The 17486-nt window shown below is 35.6% G+C and overlaps 1 protein-coding gene across 4 annotated transcripts in view; it reads left to right on the top strand.

The window, feature by feature from the left end:
* The first annotated feature begins 4990 nt into the window (after positions 1-4990).
* The window catches only part of LOC129247296 (beta-1,4-glucuronyltransferase 1), a 34565-nt gene continuing 22069 nt past the window's right edge, over positions 4991-17486 (top strand). The window contains exon 1 of one of the 4 annotated variants that reach the window (XM_054886367.1): positions 4991-5274. Coding sequence is in view for 1 of the 4 variants with exons in the window: in XM_054886366.1 (XP_054742341.1) it covers positions 10211-10252 (42 nt within the window). In the remaining 3 variants the exon portion in view is untranslated. Of the gene's footprint in view, positions 5275-5713; positions 5894-10195; positions 10253-17486 lie in introns of those variants that run through there. The other 3 variants (XM_054886369.1, XM_054886368.1, XM_054886366.1) reach the window with 3 other exon arrangements.

The raw sequence follows: 17486 nt of genomic DNA, 5'->3' as shown, positions 1-17486 counted from the left end.
AAGGTTGGCGACGGAAAGTCTATGCGGAACCCATTTTCCCAGCTTTGAAACCTTTCCCAACTGAATCAGGTGCCTGTGAACTGTTCCATGCGATGAATTGAACCTCTGAGCTATCATATTGACTATCAAATTTGGCTCAGCTCCCACGAGTTCGAGCAAGGCGTCGGAGTTCGAGCAAGACTTCAGGACGACCAGCGCGCGGGGCATCCTCCACGTCGCAGTTACCACTTCGGAATTTTAAAAACCACTTTTGCGCAGTCCTTACACTCACGGTATCCTCTGCGTGAACAGTGTTTATTTCTGCAGCAGCAGTTGTTGCATTTTTACCACTTTTATAAAAAAAAATACAAAATATGCCTATTATACGCGTTCGAAGATTCCATTTTATTTTTTAACAACACTTGCTTCTATCCGCAATTAAAACCACTTGTTGAATGCATAATATATCAAAGAAAATATAAACAGTTCCGCGAATAATTTTTTGTATGCAAAAATCGTACAAAAGTCAAATTAGCCAGATATTTCGTAACATGAGTTGCCAACTTCATTTAATATGCTGTAATAATTGGCAATTTCTTTGAAATTTACCAATGAAGGTAATCAATAATTTAGTGTTGAAACGTTAAGTAAAGCAAAGCAAAACAAAGCAAGAAAGGTTAGCAAAACAGGCCTGCATTGGCCCAGCACCTTGACGGTGTACCACATTTTTCGATCTGAATTCGATCTTTTTCTACGAAAATATTGAAATACTTTCGCCAACAATTCTACGAATGCCTAGTATAAGAATTTTCACTTTTTAGAATAACGAGTTTTTGAAAATCTTCTTTGGTACTAACCCCTCATTAATCAAAATGTCAACTTTATGCTAATTGGGCTGTGCCATTTAGACAACACCTCCACCTCCCTCATTAATTGTACGATCAACTTGAATTTATTAAAAAAGTAAAAATAGTTTTATGCAGCACTTAATGACTACCGGCGCTCCGGTGCTAACGGTGAACACATTACTTCCAACATCCATCTGAGTATTTAAAATATATTTTAACCGTTTCATAATGCATATGAATGCAATATCGCTGCTGTGCATTTATTTGTTTGTGTGTGCATATAAATATTAATTATTTTGTGTGGAATATGTGGGCATGTACAGTCAATGTCAAAAGAAAGTGTACAAACTTGGAATGTATTAATAAAGCGTTTTTCAATAGGTGCGCTTCAACTTTTTTCCGATAGGGAGGGCGAACGACGCAATATTTTTTATTTTTCGCTCGTCATTTGTAAACTTCATTAGTATACATTTCATCCAAGAATGATAGAAAGAAGATTGCGCCCATCAGAGCGTACGTGACGTCACGTTTGCTGAGTTGTGCAGTATTGCCAACCATTTGCTCTTCGCAATAAATTTAGTGCTTTTTTATACCGAAAATGCAAAAATTTTGAAGTTTCGTGTTTGTTTCTTTTTTTTAATTTAAAGCCACCGAAACTTTAGGTTAAAAAACAAACTATATTATTAAACAAAAAAAGGTTAAAAAAGGTCACTCTGAGAAGATTTTAGTGCTAATGAAAATTAGTTGGTTTTTATAAAATTTGATATTTTGAAAGTGTGAATTTCATTTTTGGCTCCATTTAAGGTTATGCAAAAATATTAAATGACCCTCTCTTCTTAAGATTGAAAACCTTTTTATACATTTTAAAAAGCCTTGGAATTTATTGAATGCGAATTAAAACCATTGAGGTGTAATTGTTTCTTCCGGTCATCAATCCTTAGTGAGACATAGGACATTAAGAGTTATACTATACTATACTATACTATACAGAAAATACTAAAGAAACCATACTGACATTTTTACAAAAAGAGTACCTTATCTAGTTACATTGCTTCAAATATAGCAAAAAAGTCGTTCCCTTAACAAAAGAGTCTCGCTTAAAAAAAAAAACTCATAAATTAAATTGTACATAAGCATAACACATTTATTTAAGAAAACGCACATTTTAAAGACAATTTGTCACGCATACAAAGTTCTTTAAGTGATTCAATAAAAATTTGTTGGGTTATTTTCTTTGAATGGGCATTTTAGTGCGTTTTTATATCCAAAGCTAGGCAACACTGCAGTAGCGAGAGAGATTTGACTGCCGAAAGCAGAAGAACACCAACAACACCTGCAATCGCGGGCAATGCCACCAGATGTTAAAAAAAAGTAAAGCTAAATAAAACTGAGTGAATTATTTAAATAAATATTAAAAAATGTATATTTTACAAAATTATAAACATGACATTTTAATTAGAACAACTAGAAAAATGTCGTGAAGAAAGAACTAAAACTCCGAGACACAAAATAATAAAAATAACAAAAAAAAAATTAAAAATCAAGTTACGAAAATGGTAATCTGGCCATACTGGAGCTAAAATCACGTAACTAGCTGTCAAATTCGCTGAGCGCAAAGTAACGGGACCACGATAGGCGCCACCTCATTATTCTTTCCATCATGCATTTCATCATGGAACGCTACACACTTGAGCAACGCGTTAAAGTTATTCAGGCTTATTATGAAAACGAGCGTTCAAATCAAAATGCATATCGCGCACTTCATCTTCAGTGAGGACGCACATTTTCACCTCAGTGGATTCGTCAATAAGCAGAATTTCTGCATTTGGGCGAAAGATAATCCAAGAGAGATTGCCGAAAAACCAATGTACCCACAAAGAGTGACTGTTTGGTGCGGTTTACATGCCGGCGGCGTAATTGGCCCATATTTTTTCGTTGACGAGAACGATCGCCACGTTACTGTGAATGGAAATCGATACCGCGACATGATAAACGATTATTTTTGGCCGCAATTGAATGCTATGGACTTAGATGACATGTGGTTTCAACAGGACGGGGCCACAAGCCACACAGCACACGCTACAATTCATTTGTTGAAGAGTAAGTTCGATGAGCGCATCATTTCCAGAAATGGACCGGTCGAATGGCCGCCGCGCTCGTGTGATTTGACGCCTTTAGACTAATTTCTTTGGGGTTATGTGAAGTCATTGGTCTACAGTAACAAGCCGGCGACGATTTGTGAGCTTAGAGCCAATATTGAACGCGAAATTGCTGGAATTTCGGCCGATTTATGTAAAAGAGTGGTCGAAAATTGGGTTCAACGATTGGATTTCGTAAAACGTGCACGCGGTGGTCATGCAAAAGAAATCGAATTTCATACTTAAATGTATATGTTCAAACTCGATAATAAATAAAAAATTAGTTAAAAAAGTCAAACCGTTTGTGTTTTATTCAAAAAAGTTCAAAAGTTGAAGCGCTCTTACTGAAAAACGCTTTATTAGCTTTATTCAATACTTTGATGGGTGATACAAAGAAACATATTATATTTTTTTAATTCATATTTAATACTATTCGAGTTTATACAAAAACATAAACAAAATTATTACAACGAAAAGAGTTATGAACGAAAAATCTTATATACTTCATAGTTTAGGCGTCAAATGAAAGTCTACAGAAGAGCAGGATGCATGTTCAGTATTTTGTATGTTTTCCATTTGCCTTTATCACTGCTTGCAAACGTCGTGGCATAGAATTAACAAGGTTTGCAGTCACTTCTGGTGCAATTTTCTGCCATTCTTCAGAAATCGCGGCTTTGAGCATATCCTTACTAGTAATTGTTTTTTTTTCGGATTTGTCTGTCTAGGTGCTCCCACAGATGCTCAATGGGGTTGAGGTCCGGTGACTGGGGAGGGTGATCTAATTGCTTGGGTACGTGATATAGCATCCATTCTTTGACAACTTTCGCAGTGTGCTTAGGGTCGTTGTCTTGTTGAAATACCCAAGACCGATCCAAGCTCAATTTTTCGACACTAGGGCGCAGGTTATTCTTCAATATGTTGAGATAGTCTATTTTATTCATAGTGCTTTCTATGAATGTCAATTTACCTACCCCGCCAGCGGCCATACACCCCCACACCATCACCGAGCCACCCCCATGCTTCACAGTGGATACTACATTACCTTCTGCAAGTGCCGTATTTCTGGTTCGCCAAATTTTTGTTGCTTTTTTCTTGCCGAACACCTCAAATTTTCTTTCGTCGCTAAATAGTACGTTATTCCAAAATGAAACGCCGTTATACTGGTACTTTTTAGCAAAGTTTAATCGCTTTATTTGATTGGTTTTCGAGATAAGAGGTTTTTTCCGCGGAACTCGCCCATAGAGACCGTTCGCATACAATGCTCGACGAATTGTGCTAGCACTAACCGGCTTTCCAGACGTTTGTGAAATATTTTTGGACAGTTTTATAGCACTTTCTGACGAATTTATTTTCACACTTCTCACAACCGACCTTATTTCAGCAACATTTAGTCGCCTTGGTCTGCCGGATTTTGGACGATTTTCCAGCTTGCAATACTTTTGTTTCTTGTCAATAATTTTTTTTTACAGTATTATGGCTTCTGTTAATAATACCACCGATTTCGCGCAAAGTTTTGCCTTCCTTGTGATATTTTATCACAAGCTCCCGAATATCCAAAGACGTTTGTTTTTTCATTGCGATTTTTTTTTTTTTTTCAAAGCAACTACAGATTGCGACTAAGCAAAGACTTTAAATGAATCGTATACGATGACTCTCACAATAGACGCAACTATGTAACAGTTCTTTTCCAAGTCCGTTATCTGGCAAACACGTGGTCGATGATTTGTACACTTTCTTTTGGCACCTAATATATGAAGTATTTTCGATTTTTAGTTGACAACTTTTTTTGTTGTAAGAATTTTGTTTTTCCATAAATTCTTATGGTATGAAATATCATTTAAAAAAAATATAAAATGTTTTTTAAAATTACCCAGCAAACGTATAAAGAAAGCCCTTATTATTACATTTCACGTTTGTACACTTTCTTTTGACATTGACTGTATGTACATATGTAAATGTGTATGCCCGAGTATATATACTGACGTTTCGGATATTGTAGATGATTAGTAATTATTTCTATTTTAATACGACACGTTTTGCGCGCTTCACTGCAACCGGCTCGCATTCACAGCTATCGCGCAGTTCGCACGCTTTCGTGTATAGTCGTAAGTTAAGTACTTAGCCGTGCTCTTGAGATTACTTAGACTGAGTGCTTGCATACCGAAATATGAATATAGTTCTAGTCCTAAATGTATTAGACGCGTGTAAGTGACGATTAAATATTCGACCGGTTGAGCGATTTGTGACAAAAGGAAATGTATTTGCGAAAAAAAATTAAATGTGTACAATTGAGAAAGTGAAAAACTAAGGTTTGTGCGAAAAGAAAAAAATCGATTAGCATTTGATATGAAAAGAGGATTTGGAATTTGAAATATCTTTGAACAAATAAAAAAAAAAATTAAATGTCTGCGAATTACAATTTGAAAAACTAACTAAATAAGAAAAAATCTTTAGTATTTGTTATGAAAAGGGGACTTAGAATTGGAAATATCTATGAACAAAACGGTTAAAAAAATTAAAAAAAACCAAAAAATATGAAAAAAAATTTAAGTGCCTGAAAATGAAAAATTGAAACATTAAAGTTTGTGTGATAAGAAAAAATCTATTATTATTTGATATGAAAAGAGGATGTAGAATTGGAAATATAGATGAACACAAAACAAAAACGTTAAAAAAAAATAAAATTAAAAAAAAAAAAAACAAAAAAAAAAAAAGGCCAGCCGCACTATGTGCGCATATTTGAAGTGAAACTTCTTAATTTCTGGATAAAATTTAAATATTTTAATGAGGATTGAAATGATTTTTTATAAAATTACATACAATAATAGTGGATAATTCATTTATTTCTGAAATTTGTACATTACTCGGTGCTTCAATAGCCTGTACATTTTGTAGTGATGGTGCCAATAGCAGCAGTGGATACAATCGGTTTGTGGTAACTGAAATAGGATATACAGTTTGTCAAGAATATCTTTCCAAAGAGAAGAAAAATTTAAAATTTTAGCTTTGAACGAGAATTCCAACAGTTATTAAGCAACAACAAAAAACAGATGTTTACTCTATTTAAAAAGTGTCAAAAAATCTTTCCATAACTGATGAAAATAACAAAAAATACAGTATTTTGGGGTTAATGTTTTGTATGTCCGCATTGGGCATCAATTACCGCTTGAAGACGGCTTCGCATTGATTTAATTAGTTTCGAAATATCATTTTCTAATGGTATTTTTCCCCATTCTTCTCTGATGAATCTTATTAATTCAGTTGTACTTGTTGCCGATCTTTTTCCTACCTTTCTTTTTAAATTAACCCACAAATTTTCGATAGGGTTAATGTCGGGACTTTGGGCGGGAGTATCAATAACTTTGGTGCAATTGTAGAGTAACCAGGACCTGCATAAATAAGATGTATGTTTGGGATCATTATCTTGATAGTATTTGTATTTAAATTTGTTCCAGTTTTCCGTGTCAACAAAGCCGAATTTTCTAATACTGGAAGTCAATTCGTTTTTTTAAATATCAAGATATACTTCCTTGGTCATTATTTCGTCCAAAATTTTGATTTCACCCACTCCCATTGTTGATATACAACCCCAAACCATTACTGACAGTTTTCCAATCTTTACGGTAGGGATAATATTTTTGTTTTGTAGTGCTGTGAGAGGCTTACGCCAAACTCTCTGGGGTCAATCATGGTAGTAGAGCATCATTTTCGTCTCATCTGAGAAAATAACGTCATCAGTGTACTTACTGTGGGTAGCGATATGTGCTCGGTGGCAAACCGCAATCTTTTATCAACGTGTTGTGCTGATAGCAGAGGTATTTTCCTAGCCACTCTTGCAGAACATTTGTGTATTTGCAACACTTTTCGAACATTTTCATGAGAAACTCTTAACCCGTAGTATTTTTCCGCTTGAAGAGCTAATCCTCTTGTACTGCTTTGCGGGCTATTATAAATAGTTTTAATAATTTTACTTTGAATTCGCTGCGCCACTTTTTTTGGTCTACCTGTAGATCCTTTCAACTCGAGTCTTCCTTCATTTTCAGCACGGTTTATGATATTATATACAGTTCTAATTTTGAGGGAGAACATATCGGCGATTTCTCTGGCTGACTTGCCTTTGTAGGGATTGAAATACACTAACTGAATAATATTTTTTGAAATTCGTTTTCCTGGAATTTTTTTATTCAAATCTGAGATCACTTGAAGCACTGAAGACAATCACTTTATAACTAAATAATTTCTTACCCCTTTCACATTCCATACCATTTGAAAACCCAAATATTTGCGGAAAATAACTGAATTTTTTGTTGTTTTCATCAGTTATGCAAAGAATTTTTTGACACTTTTTAAATATAGTAAACATCTTTTTTTGTTGTTTTTGTAATGTGTGTTCTTATTTAATAATTGTTGGCGCCTAATAGTCTTAGACAAGTACAGTAATGGAACGTGTGTATAAATTTTTTGTTTGCTTTTTTATTTGCTGTTGGAATTCTCGACCAAAGCTAAAATTTTAAATTTTGCTTCGCTATGCAAAGATATTCTTGACAAACTGTATATGTTCTTGATTCGATTGTGTCGACATAGCGAGAAAATACTGCATTGTTTCTGATTTTGTTGTTGAAATATAGCGGCCATTAATCATTTGTAAATTCAGTTGATGTTCTAAAAATTCTATTAATTTTACGGAAGTGTCCGATGCAAAATTTACATTGAAATCTCCAGTTTATATGAGAGGTTTCAGATCGTCACGTTGAGCAAGAAGTTTACCACCATCACAAGTGTATCTTAATAACAAACCATGTAAAAATGCGATAATGTCGTTGATATGTGAATTCGGAGTTACATATGTATGTAGACTTCCACAATAACTACGTTTTGTCCATTTATCGCACGGCATACAGAAATACAAATATCACCGACATCTTCTGCTATAGCTGCATTTGATGTTGACTGTACAGCGGTAAATCGTAAGTGTGGTGTGAGGACGTTCACGGTATCATTTTTGTTGTGGTGGTAGATAGCGACTCCTCCGGTTCGCACATCACTTCTTTTACACTGGATGATGCAGTTAAAATTCGGTAAACTGATTTCCTCGTCTAGCACATTGCATTTTTCCATAAGTGGATTCAATACGTCAGTAGCATGAGCACGTAGTCTTTGACAATTAAAAGAGGATATCGACAATCCTTCTCTTTGTTGTATAAATACATAGAAGCATTTGTTGATCAAGAGTTTCCAAACAATTCATCGACAGTCTTCGAAATTCTGCTTGCAATGATATCATTTTTGTTGATGGTCTCCGGCCATGGTAGAATCTCAAAGCATCATTGCGTGTAATTATAAATGATCCAGCGCAATGGAAGTAACACGTGACAGTGCGACATAGGTACACTAGCGATTGTGACTGGTTTTTATCGTATTCATAGACTATTCCAGATTATATACCGCCATGAGATTTGTGTATGGTACTGGCATATGCAAAAACTACAGGAAAATGTGTACGTTTTGCATTTATAGATTTATAGTGATTTAATGGTATTGTAGCTGATCGTCCAGCTATCGGTACTTCTGTTTTACTAACGACTACGAAGCAACGCACAAAGCGGAGAAAGAGAATAGCTTGTATGCCGTAGGCATATATATAATACAGATAACGTTAAATATAGAGAATTCTCACGAGCTACGAATAGTGTGAATTGCCAAAAATGAAGTGAAACCGCGAACACTATTTCACCTCGCTCAACTCGACAGCGGGGAAGTTCTTAACAGAGCTGATTACAGTGAATTATGTACAAGTACATTGGCTCTGCTCAATTTTTGGTTTCTGTATGAAATCAAATTGACGAATGCCGACGGCATTTTGCAAGGCATTTGCTTGTGCATTTTTATGTTCCCTTGATAAACGGAAATTTATTCAATTTGTATTTTCAAACAAAGGTGATGAAAAAAAATGATTGAATACAAGTGTTTTGGTATATCGACATATGTATTTACATTTGAATATGCATTTATTTGTTCCTTTGGCAAACCAAATTTTTTTCAATTTACATTTTATTACAGGGAATAATAATATACATACATACATTTGTATGTATGCATTTTCTAGATAATATAAAACTTTAAAATAAATAAAGGAAAACTTCAAAGAAACGTATTTTCATATACATACATACATATGGGACAACTAAGTTCAATTGCATCTTTATTAAATATAGTGTTGTACGCATATGTATGCACGGAAGCAAAATGACCTACCTCACGAGCATCGCCTTATCATATTCATGCAATAATTAGGGAGTAAATATTCGAATGATCGAATTCCTGCAAATGCTAAAACAACTTCTTCTGCATATGCATCGACGTATGTGCATGTGTGTATATGCACACTTGATCCCTAGCTATATCTATGTACGTTCAATTGATCAAATCAAAAAATTCTGTATACAAAACGCTTCATTACCAGGCACACAGGAAGATGGCATATGCAAATATAAATATGTGAATTGAATTCAAGCAAAACAATGCTTATTAATATACACATACAGTCTCCGACTATCAGTCAACGCGAACGGTTGTGATTTATCTGAGTGCGCATATATATTCAGTGAATAACTATCAAAGACTATAAACTGGTAAAACCCACAAAACAAAAGAACAAACAAACAAAACAATAACAGCATATCAAATCGGCGACCACAAACAGCTAAAAACCCACAAAACAATAGAACGAACAGCAGCATACCATATTGTCAAACAAACAAACAACAATAACACAAACCTAAATAAACGTGCAGCTGCACTATCAAAAACTAAAAACTAAACAAGGAACAAAGGAAAATAACAATTACACAAGTGATAACAGAAACAAAGTAGAAAAATGGACGATCCACCGGATCGAGGAAAAGCAAACAACCAACTCGTTTTCACAACGAACAAAAACAAAACACTGAAAAATAATACTAACGCACCAAAATACCTAGTTATATCAAGAATCGAAAACACAGAAACGCTAGTAAAAGTGTCCCCTTCCTAATAAAAAGGGTTATCGACTCAGTGTGCTGTGGAGAGGTAGAATTGTGTAAAAAAATAAAAAGTAGAAATATTTTAATAAAAACGAAAACTCATGCACAAGCAACAAAACTAATTACTCTCACATCATTCACACCCACCATAAAAGTGGAAGTCACAGAACATAACACCCTAAACACCACAAAAGGTGTTATTTTCTCAAGGGAATTGAAAGGGATGCCAGAGGAAATAATCAAAGAAGAACTGAAACACCAAAATGTAAGTGAAGTAAGAAAAATAATGAAAAAAATGGACCAAAGTTTAATCGAAACCGGTTTACTAATCATCACGTTCGACCACCCTACACTGCCAGACGACCTACTTATCGGCTACGACAAAGTAAAACTAAGACCATACATCCCACTTGCCCTCCGATGCACCAAATGCTTAAGATACGGACACTCACAAAGAGTATGCAATAATACTCAAGTATGCGTAAACTGTGCAAAAGCCTCCCACACCCACCCTGAACTAAACGAGAAGTGCACTAACCCCACTGCCTGCAGCAGTTGCATCCAGCAAGGAATTAACAACACAAACCACAATGCTTTGAATAAAATATGTCCAATATTCATAAAAGAAAGGGAAATACAAGCCATCATAACACTAGAAAAAGTGGATAGACGAAAAGCAATCACTACATACGAAGACCGTCACCCACAAAACACATCATACGTAAAGAAGGTAGCAATTATACCAACATCACTTCCAACACAACCCACAACTCACACACCAGTAACAACCAGAACACCAAAAATTGACAAAACGCAAGCAACCAGCTCCAATAACACCAACAATAATCCATCACACTCATCAAACTTACCACATAATTCGCCTCCACCACATTCATCGGCCTCCACGCAAAGAGAACAAACCGACTACTCAGACGTCTTACTCAACAGCACCATTACGCCGGAAAATACCATACAAAAAATTGTGAAAGAAAACAAAATCACAATCTTGCCAAAAAATATATCCAACAGAACCAAAAAGCAAATAAAAAAGATAAACAAAACAACAAAAAGAGCCAAGCGCAGCACAAGCCCAGCTACTTTAAACAACGGCGATTCAGAATCTTCCGAATCAATGGCAACCGACTAAACAACAAATAGAGTATACATACACCAATTATCCATACACGAACACACTCACATAAACACACACACATAAGCACAATAATCTATACATAGTAATTTATAAATAAGCAAACGCAACCACAAGAAAATATTTAGACAATATTTACACTATAACTCCACTTGATATGACGTTTCAAATACTGCAATGGAATATGAACGGTTATATAAACAACTACAATGAATTATTACTACTATTAAAAACATACAAACCACAAATTATATCTATACAAGAAACCCACTTACCCTCAAACTTCCAAAATATTCCTATCCCCAACAATTTTTCACTGTATTCCTACAACTCAAATCTGCCATATGGTGGAGCAGCCCTTCTAGTACATAAATCCATCCAACACCAAATGGTATCAACAAGCAAAGATTTCGACAACGTAACATTAGAAATTTATTCTTTAAGAAAATTCAGAATTACATCGGCATACATTCCGCCCTCCTCCAACTTTCAGACACACAGCTTAGAAAACGTATTGAACCAAACACAGGACTCACACATTATTACAGGGGATTTTAACAGCAGGCACCAAGACTGGGGCTCACACAAAAATAACCGAAAGGGTAACATACTAGCAAACTTCATCAACCAAGCCAACTATATATAATACTTTTAAATGACAAATCTCCCACTCACCTTTCCACACATAACACGCTCACTCACCTCGACTTGACTTTCTGCTCTCCCAATTTCGCCGCACATGCGGAATGGAAGATCCTAGACGACTTAAATGGAAGCGACCACTTTCCGATTATTATTTCCTTATTTCCAACAAGAAATCACTCGCAAACACTCTTCAAGCCCAAATTCCAAGTCAATCTTGCAAATTGTGCACTATTCGAAAGAAAATGTACTCACTACGAGTCAATCAGACCTATTAGCCATAACATTAATTCCGAAGCCTCCAACCTAAAAAAAATTTTACTACAATCAGCTAACGAATCAATCCCTCAAACAAAACCCCATAACAAATTGAAAACTGTCCCTTGGTGGAATAGCCACCTTACTAACTTAAGAGCAAAAAAAAAAATAGACTATTCAACATATTTAGAAGAAATATGACTCAGGAAAATCTCCTTAACTACAAGAAAGTAAATTCCAAATTAAAACGCGAAATAAAGACAACCAAACAGTTATCGATACAGAAATTGACAGAAGACATAAATCCCAATACACCCACAAAAACCATCTGGACAAACATTAGACGATTCTGCGGATACAAATTATCTCATGGTATTCACTGCCTACAATCGCACAAAAATCCAAGCCAGATGTATACAAATCCCAAAGACATCGCCAATGAAATCGCTACATTCTGAAGCGAAAACGGGTCAGATCTCAACTTCCCTATCGATTTTCAAACCAGAAAGAGAACAACAATAAACACCCCAGTCGACTGGATTCCTTCCAAGGAGTCGATAATTATAGAGCAAGATATAAACTACATAGAATTAACATCAGCACTCAGTAAATTGAAAGAGAAAACACCAGGCATAGATAGAATATCGTATCCAATGATCAAAAACTCTTCAAAGTCATTTAAACAACGTCTGTTAAGATTCTATAACTCCGTTTTTCAAAATTACATTCCACAAAGCTTCAAATATAATTTAGTTATACCGCTTCCGAAACCCAAAACACAGAAAACCCTTGCAAATTCGTATAGACCGATATCACTTAACCTCTGTCTTGCTAAAGTTCTAGACAAAATAATCGCAAATCGGCTTTGGTGGCTTGTAACAAAACACAAGCTACTCAATAACCGTCAAACTGGTTTTATGAGAGGAAAATCAACAGCAGATGCCCTACTTTTCTTAGATTATTTAGCGTCAACTAGACTCTCTTCAAAAAGTCATCTAACCCTCATATCCCTCGATTTCGAAAAGGCCTACGACAGAATCGGCATACACACTATAGTGGAGCAGCTCAAAACGTGGAAACTCGGCCCCAAAATTACGAAATACGTCATAAACTTCATGACCCATCGTAAATTTGCGGTACGCGTCAAAAACCAATTATCCGATATCCGGCCCATGGCCAATGGAACCCCCCAGGGCTCATCCATATCCGTCATCATTTTCTCATCGCCTACAACAATCTAAGCTCCATCATATCTCGTCACAAAGAATTCGATTTCTGCGCATACGCGGACGACTTCCATATAATAATTAAAGAAAAAAAAGGAAAAAATCCAGTAATAGACATGAGGAGTATTTTCAGGGACATACTAGACTGGTGCAAGCATTCAGGAACAAGACTATCTCAAACAAAAAGCAAATACATCCACATTTGTCGTAAACACAATTGCAAATGCACAATCTTATCGCAGGAAATAAACCTCGAGCCAAGCAATGAATTAATAGTACTAGGCGTCATATTCAACAAAAGATACATGTGGAACTCTCACATAGATTTAATGAGCACAGCACTGATAACACAACTTAATGTCATAAAGTGCCTGGCCACTCCAAAGTTTAATTGTGATACCCAAACTTTACTCACATTGGTCAAAACGCTACTCATTCCGAAAATAAATTACGGCATTTTTTTTGTACGGGTTCGCCTCAAACTCACAGTTGAAAAAATCAAAACAATACTTAATTCAGCTATAAGAACTGCCCTGGAGGCACTGCGCACCACTCCATTTGCTAACACCCTCTTCGAAGCCAATATACGATCGGTAGAAAATCAGAGAGACTTGACCACGGCAAGGTTATTTAAAACAATTTTTGCATCAAAACACAACCCGCTCCACAACATCGCCTAAAACTACAAAAAAAGAAAATATGCCAAACTCAATCTACCTATAAAACATCCAAAAAATACCATCCACAACTCACCTTCCTGGATACTAAACCCTAAAGCAATTAATACTACCCTAAGTAACTTAAACAAAAACAACAAGAACCCAATCCAGTATCAAACAAAGTTCTACGAAATTAAAGAGAAATACCACAACTATACCTTCATCTACACAGACGGATCTAAGACCGACAACAATACTACATACAGCATAACCTCACAAAACGAAGTTATAAAAATGTCAAACCTACCAAGCTATAGCTCAACATACTCTGCAGAAATTATAGCCATATGTGAAGCTATAAACACAATAAAGAGCAAAAACAAAAACTTCGCAATATGTTCTGATTCCCTCTCGACCATCAACTCAATAACAAGCATATACAACTATGATCACTACCCAACCACCATAAGAAACATTATGATAGCGAAATACCCTAAAATCAAACTAATTTGGGTGCCGGGACACGCCAACATTACCGGAAATGAATTCGCTGACTACACCGCAAAACAAGCACATCAAACACCAACGCTAATGACAGATAATTTCAACTTAACCGACATTAAAAAACATATAAAAAAACATTTTGACCACAAACAGAACCACACATGGACCTCAACCAATGACTGGTACCAACAGGTAAACCACACAAAAACCCACATAACGGACTTTATAAAAAATAATAGGCTAGGGCTAGGGCATACAAAGACTACACATGGACACTTCATGACTAACACCAACCCAACTACGTGCACGTGCAACCCGGACGTAACATGTACCATACCCCATATCCTTCTTCATTGCCTTCAGCAACTCAAACCCAATGACGCATCTATCTTCCCCAACCTCCGATTCAATATCTTTAATAACCAAATTCCTTAAAATAACCAACCTATACCACAGAATTTAAGACACAATACGAAATAACTCCATATACATGCTATCGCTTTATTTACAATTAGCTTATAAGATTTACTCTTTAAGTCAATTTTTTTTAAATAAATAATATACACAGGGCACTCACTTTATTCCTCAAAATGCGTATGTCGTTCAAAGCTAAAATTCTATGCAGCGACTACAAGAACAAAATGCAGTCATAGACGCAGACGTAGCGGCCATCATTCTAGTTGCCATAGCGCTGAATAGTCGCGGCGGCGCCGAACAGTTTCAACTATTGTACTGTGCAACAAAAACTCATCGTCAAAAAATTCATTGATAAATTCGAGCTCATAGTTCTAAGAGCAAGTACTTTCATTCATAAAACGAGCCGCCCATATGCCAATTTTCTCGACAATTAATGATTAATCTTGAATTTTTGTCAAGTCGAGTGCCCGCGGCTTCGTACATATGTATGCATCAATATATGTACGTAAATATGTGTATGTATATGTACAATACTGTGCCAATGAATGTGCGCTGGATTTCTTGAGAAGTTTTACCGTTTTATCGTAAGCTGTGGCTGGTGAGCACACATACACACAGCATATATTTACATATGCGCAAATGTATGTACATACATATATAAATTCACAAATTTACATTTGCATATGCCATCTTCCTGTGCGCCTGGTAATGAAGCGTTTTCTATAGAGGATTTGTATTTAGTTGAAGGGATTCAACAAAGTTTTACAGACACCAGACAGACAGACATATGTATATAATTTTGGATGATTTGGAAAAATTCAAATATATACAGTTACACAGTAAAGTCTACATACCCCATTGAAAAGCGAGGTTTGGAGATTTCTGTGAACATTGTAGCATTAGAATATATTCCAAACAAATCCAATCTAACAACAAACAATAAACTTTAACAAAAAAATTTTAACCCAACAATATTTATGAACAAAAACAAACAAAATTCATTTTCCAAACACAGAAAAGTCTGCATCCGACTTTGTAGTGGAGTACACAAAATGCAACTCTGTACTCAAACAGTGCTACCAATCACTTCAGGCGTCTTTACTAGATACCCTTAGTTAGAAAGAAGTTTAGTTCTTCGATATTAATATTGTAGCTGTGTTAATCTAACCAAAATGGGTAAAGAAATCTGTGTTAAAGTACGTGAGCTAAAAAAAGTCGGACATCCAAAATCAAGCATTCAAACAATTATTCGGAAATATAATCACAATAATAGTGTAGAAAACAAACCAAGAAGTGGTCGCCCACCTAAACTGACTCCTCGTGCTAAGCGAAAAATTTTGTTAGACGTGCAAGAAAATCCAAGAATAACAGCAATAGAAATTGCAAAAACCCTGAAAAATCAGGATATTGCTTCAGTGCATCCAGAAACGGTGAGACATTTATTGAGAAGCAATGGAATCCATAACCGTGTGCCTCGAAAGAAGCCATTCATCAGCAAAATAAATATGGAGAAACGAGTCGAATTTTCTATGAAATATATTGATGCATACGAAGATTTTTGGGCTAATGTTTTATTTAGTAACGAAAGCAAGTTCAACTTGTTTGGCTATGATGGCAAACAAAAAGTATGGCGTCGAAATAATGAAGCATTATTGCCCAAAAACTTGCTTCCTACGGTGAAGCACGGTGGTGGCTCCATAATGGTTTGGGGCTGCATGTCAGCGGCTGGGGTGGGTAATTTAACATTTATTGATATTAATATGGATCGCATAGTATATTTGGACATTCTCAAACATAATTTGAAGCAATCCGCGAGTAAACTGGGACTTACGGCGGGTTGGTACTTTCAGCAAGATAACGACCCAAAACATACCGCTGGTGTTGTCAAAGAATGGCTACTATATAATGTGCCCCATCAACTTCATTCTCCACCCCAGTCACCGGATTTGAACCCCGTAGAGAATTTATGGGATGAATTGGATCGTCGCATTAGGAAAAGGACAATTAAAAATAAACAGGACCTCAAAAATGCTTTACTTGAAGAGTGGAATTTAATTTCGAATAATTACACAAAAGTATTGGTAAATTCCATGCAAAATAGATTAAATGCTGTTCTAGAAAGTCGTGGTGGACCCACCAAGTATTAATTCTGTTGCCTTTTTATTTCGTTTTAAGTGAAATACATTCTTTTTACAAAGTATGCAGACTTTTCTGTGTTTGGAAAATGAATTTTGTTTGTTTTTGTTAATAAATATTTTTGGATTAAAATTTTTTTGTTAAAATTTATTGTTTGTTGTTAGATTGGATTTGTTTGGGATATATTCTAATGCTACAATGTTCACAGAAATCTCCAAACCTCGATTTTCAATGTGTAACTGTAGGTCATATTAAAAAGCTACCTAACATTCTTTGCTTCTAATCACCAAGAAATTTTTATCGACTGCTGCTAAATTTACATAATTCAGCCCCTTACTATTAATTTTTGTTGAAAAATGTGTCTTTGGTGAAATTGTCTTCGCGAGACGAGTACCCCTCGAAATTCCATACGTTCCTGTCATTGAGACTTCTCTATATTTAACGTTCTCTGTATAATATTTCGTGACGGTTTTTCATAACGCTAGCTCGTATGTCGCGGCCTTGAAA

The sequence above is a fragment of the Anastrepha obliqua genome, chromosome 5, assembly GCF_027943255.1.
Source record: "Anastrepha obliqua isolate idAnaObli1 chromosome 5, idAnaObli1_1.0, whole genome shotgun sequence".
NCBI lineage: Eukaryota > Metazoa > Arthropoda > Insecta > Diptera > Tephritidae > Anastrepha > Anastrepha obliqua.
The sequence above is the reverse complement of the archived record's forward strand: the minus strand, read 5'-3'. Positions and strand labels throughout refer to the sequence as shown.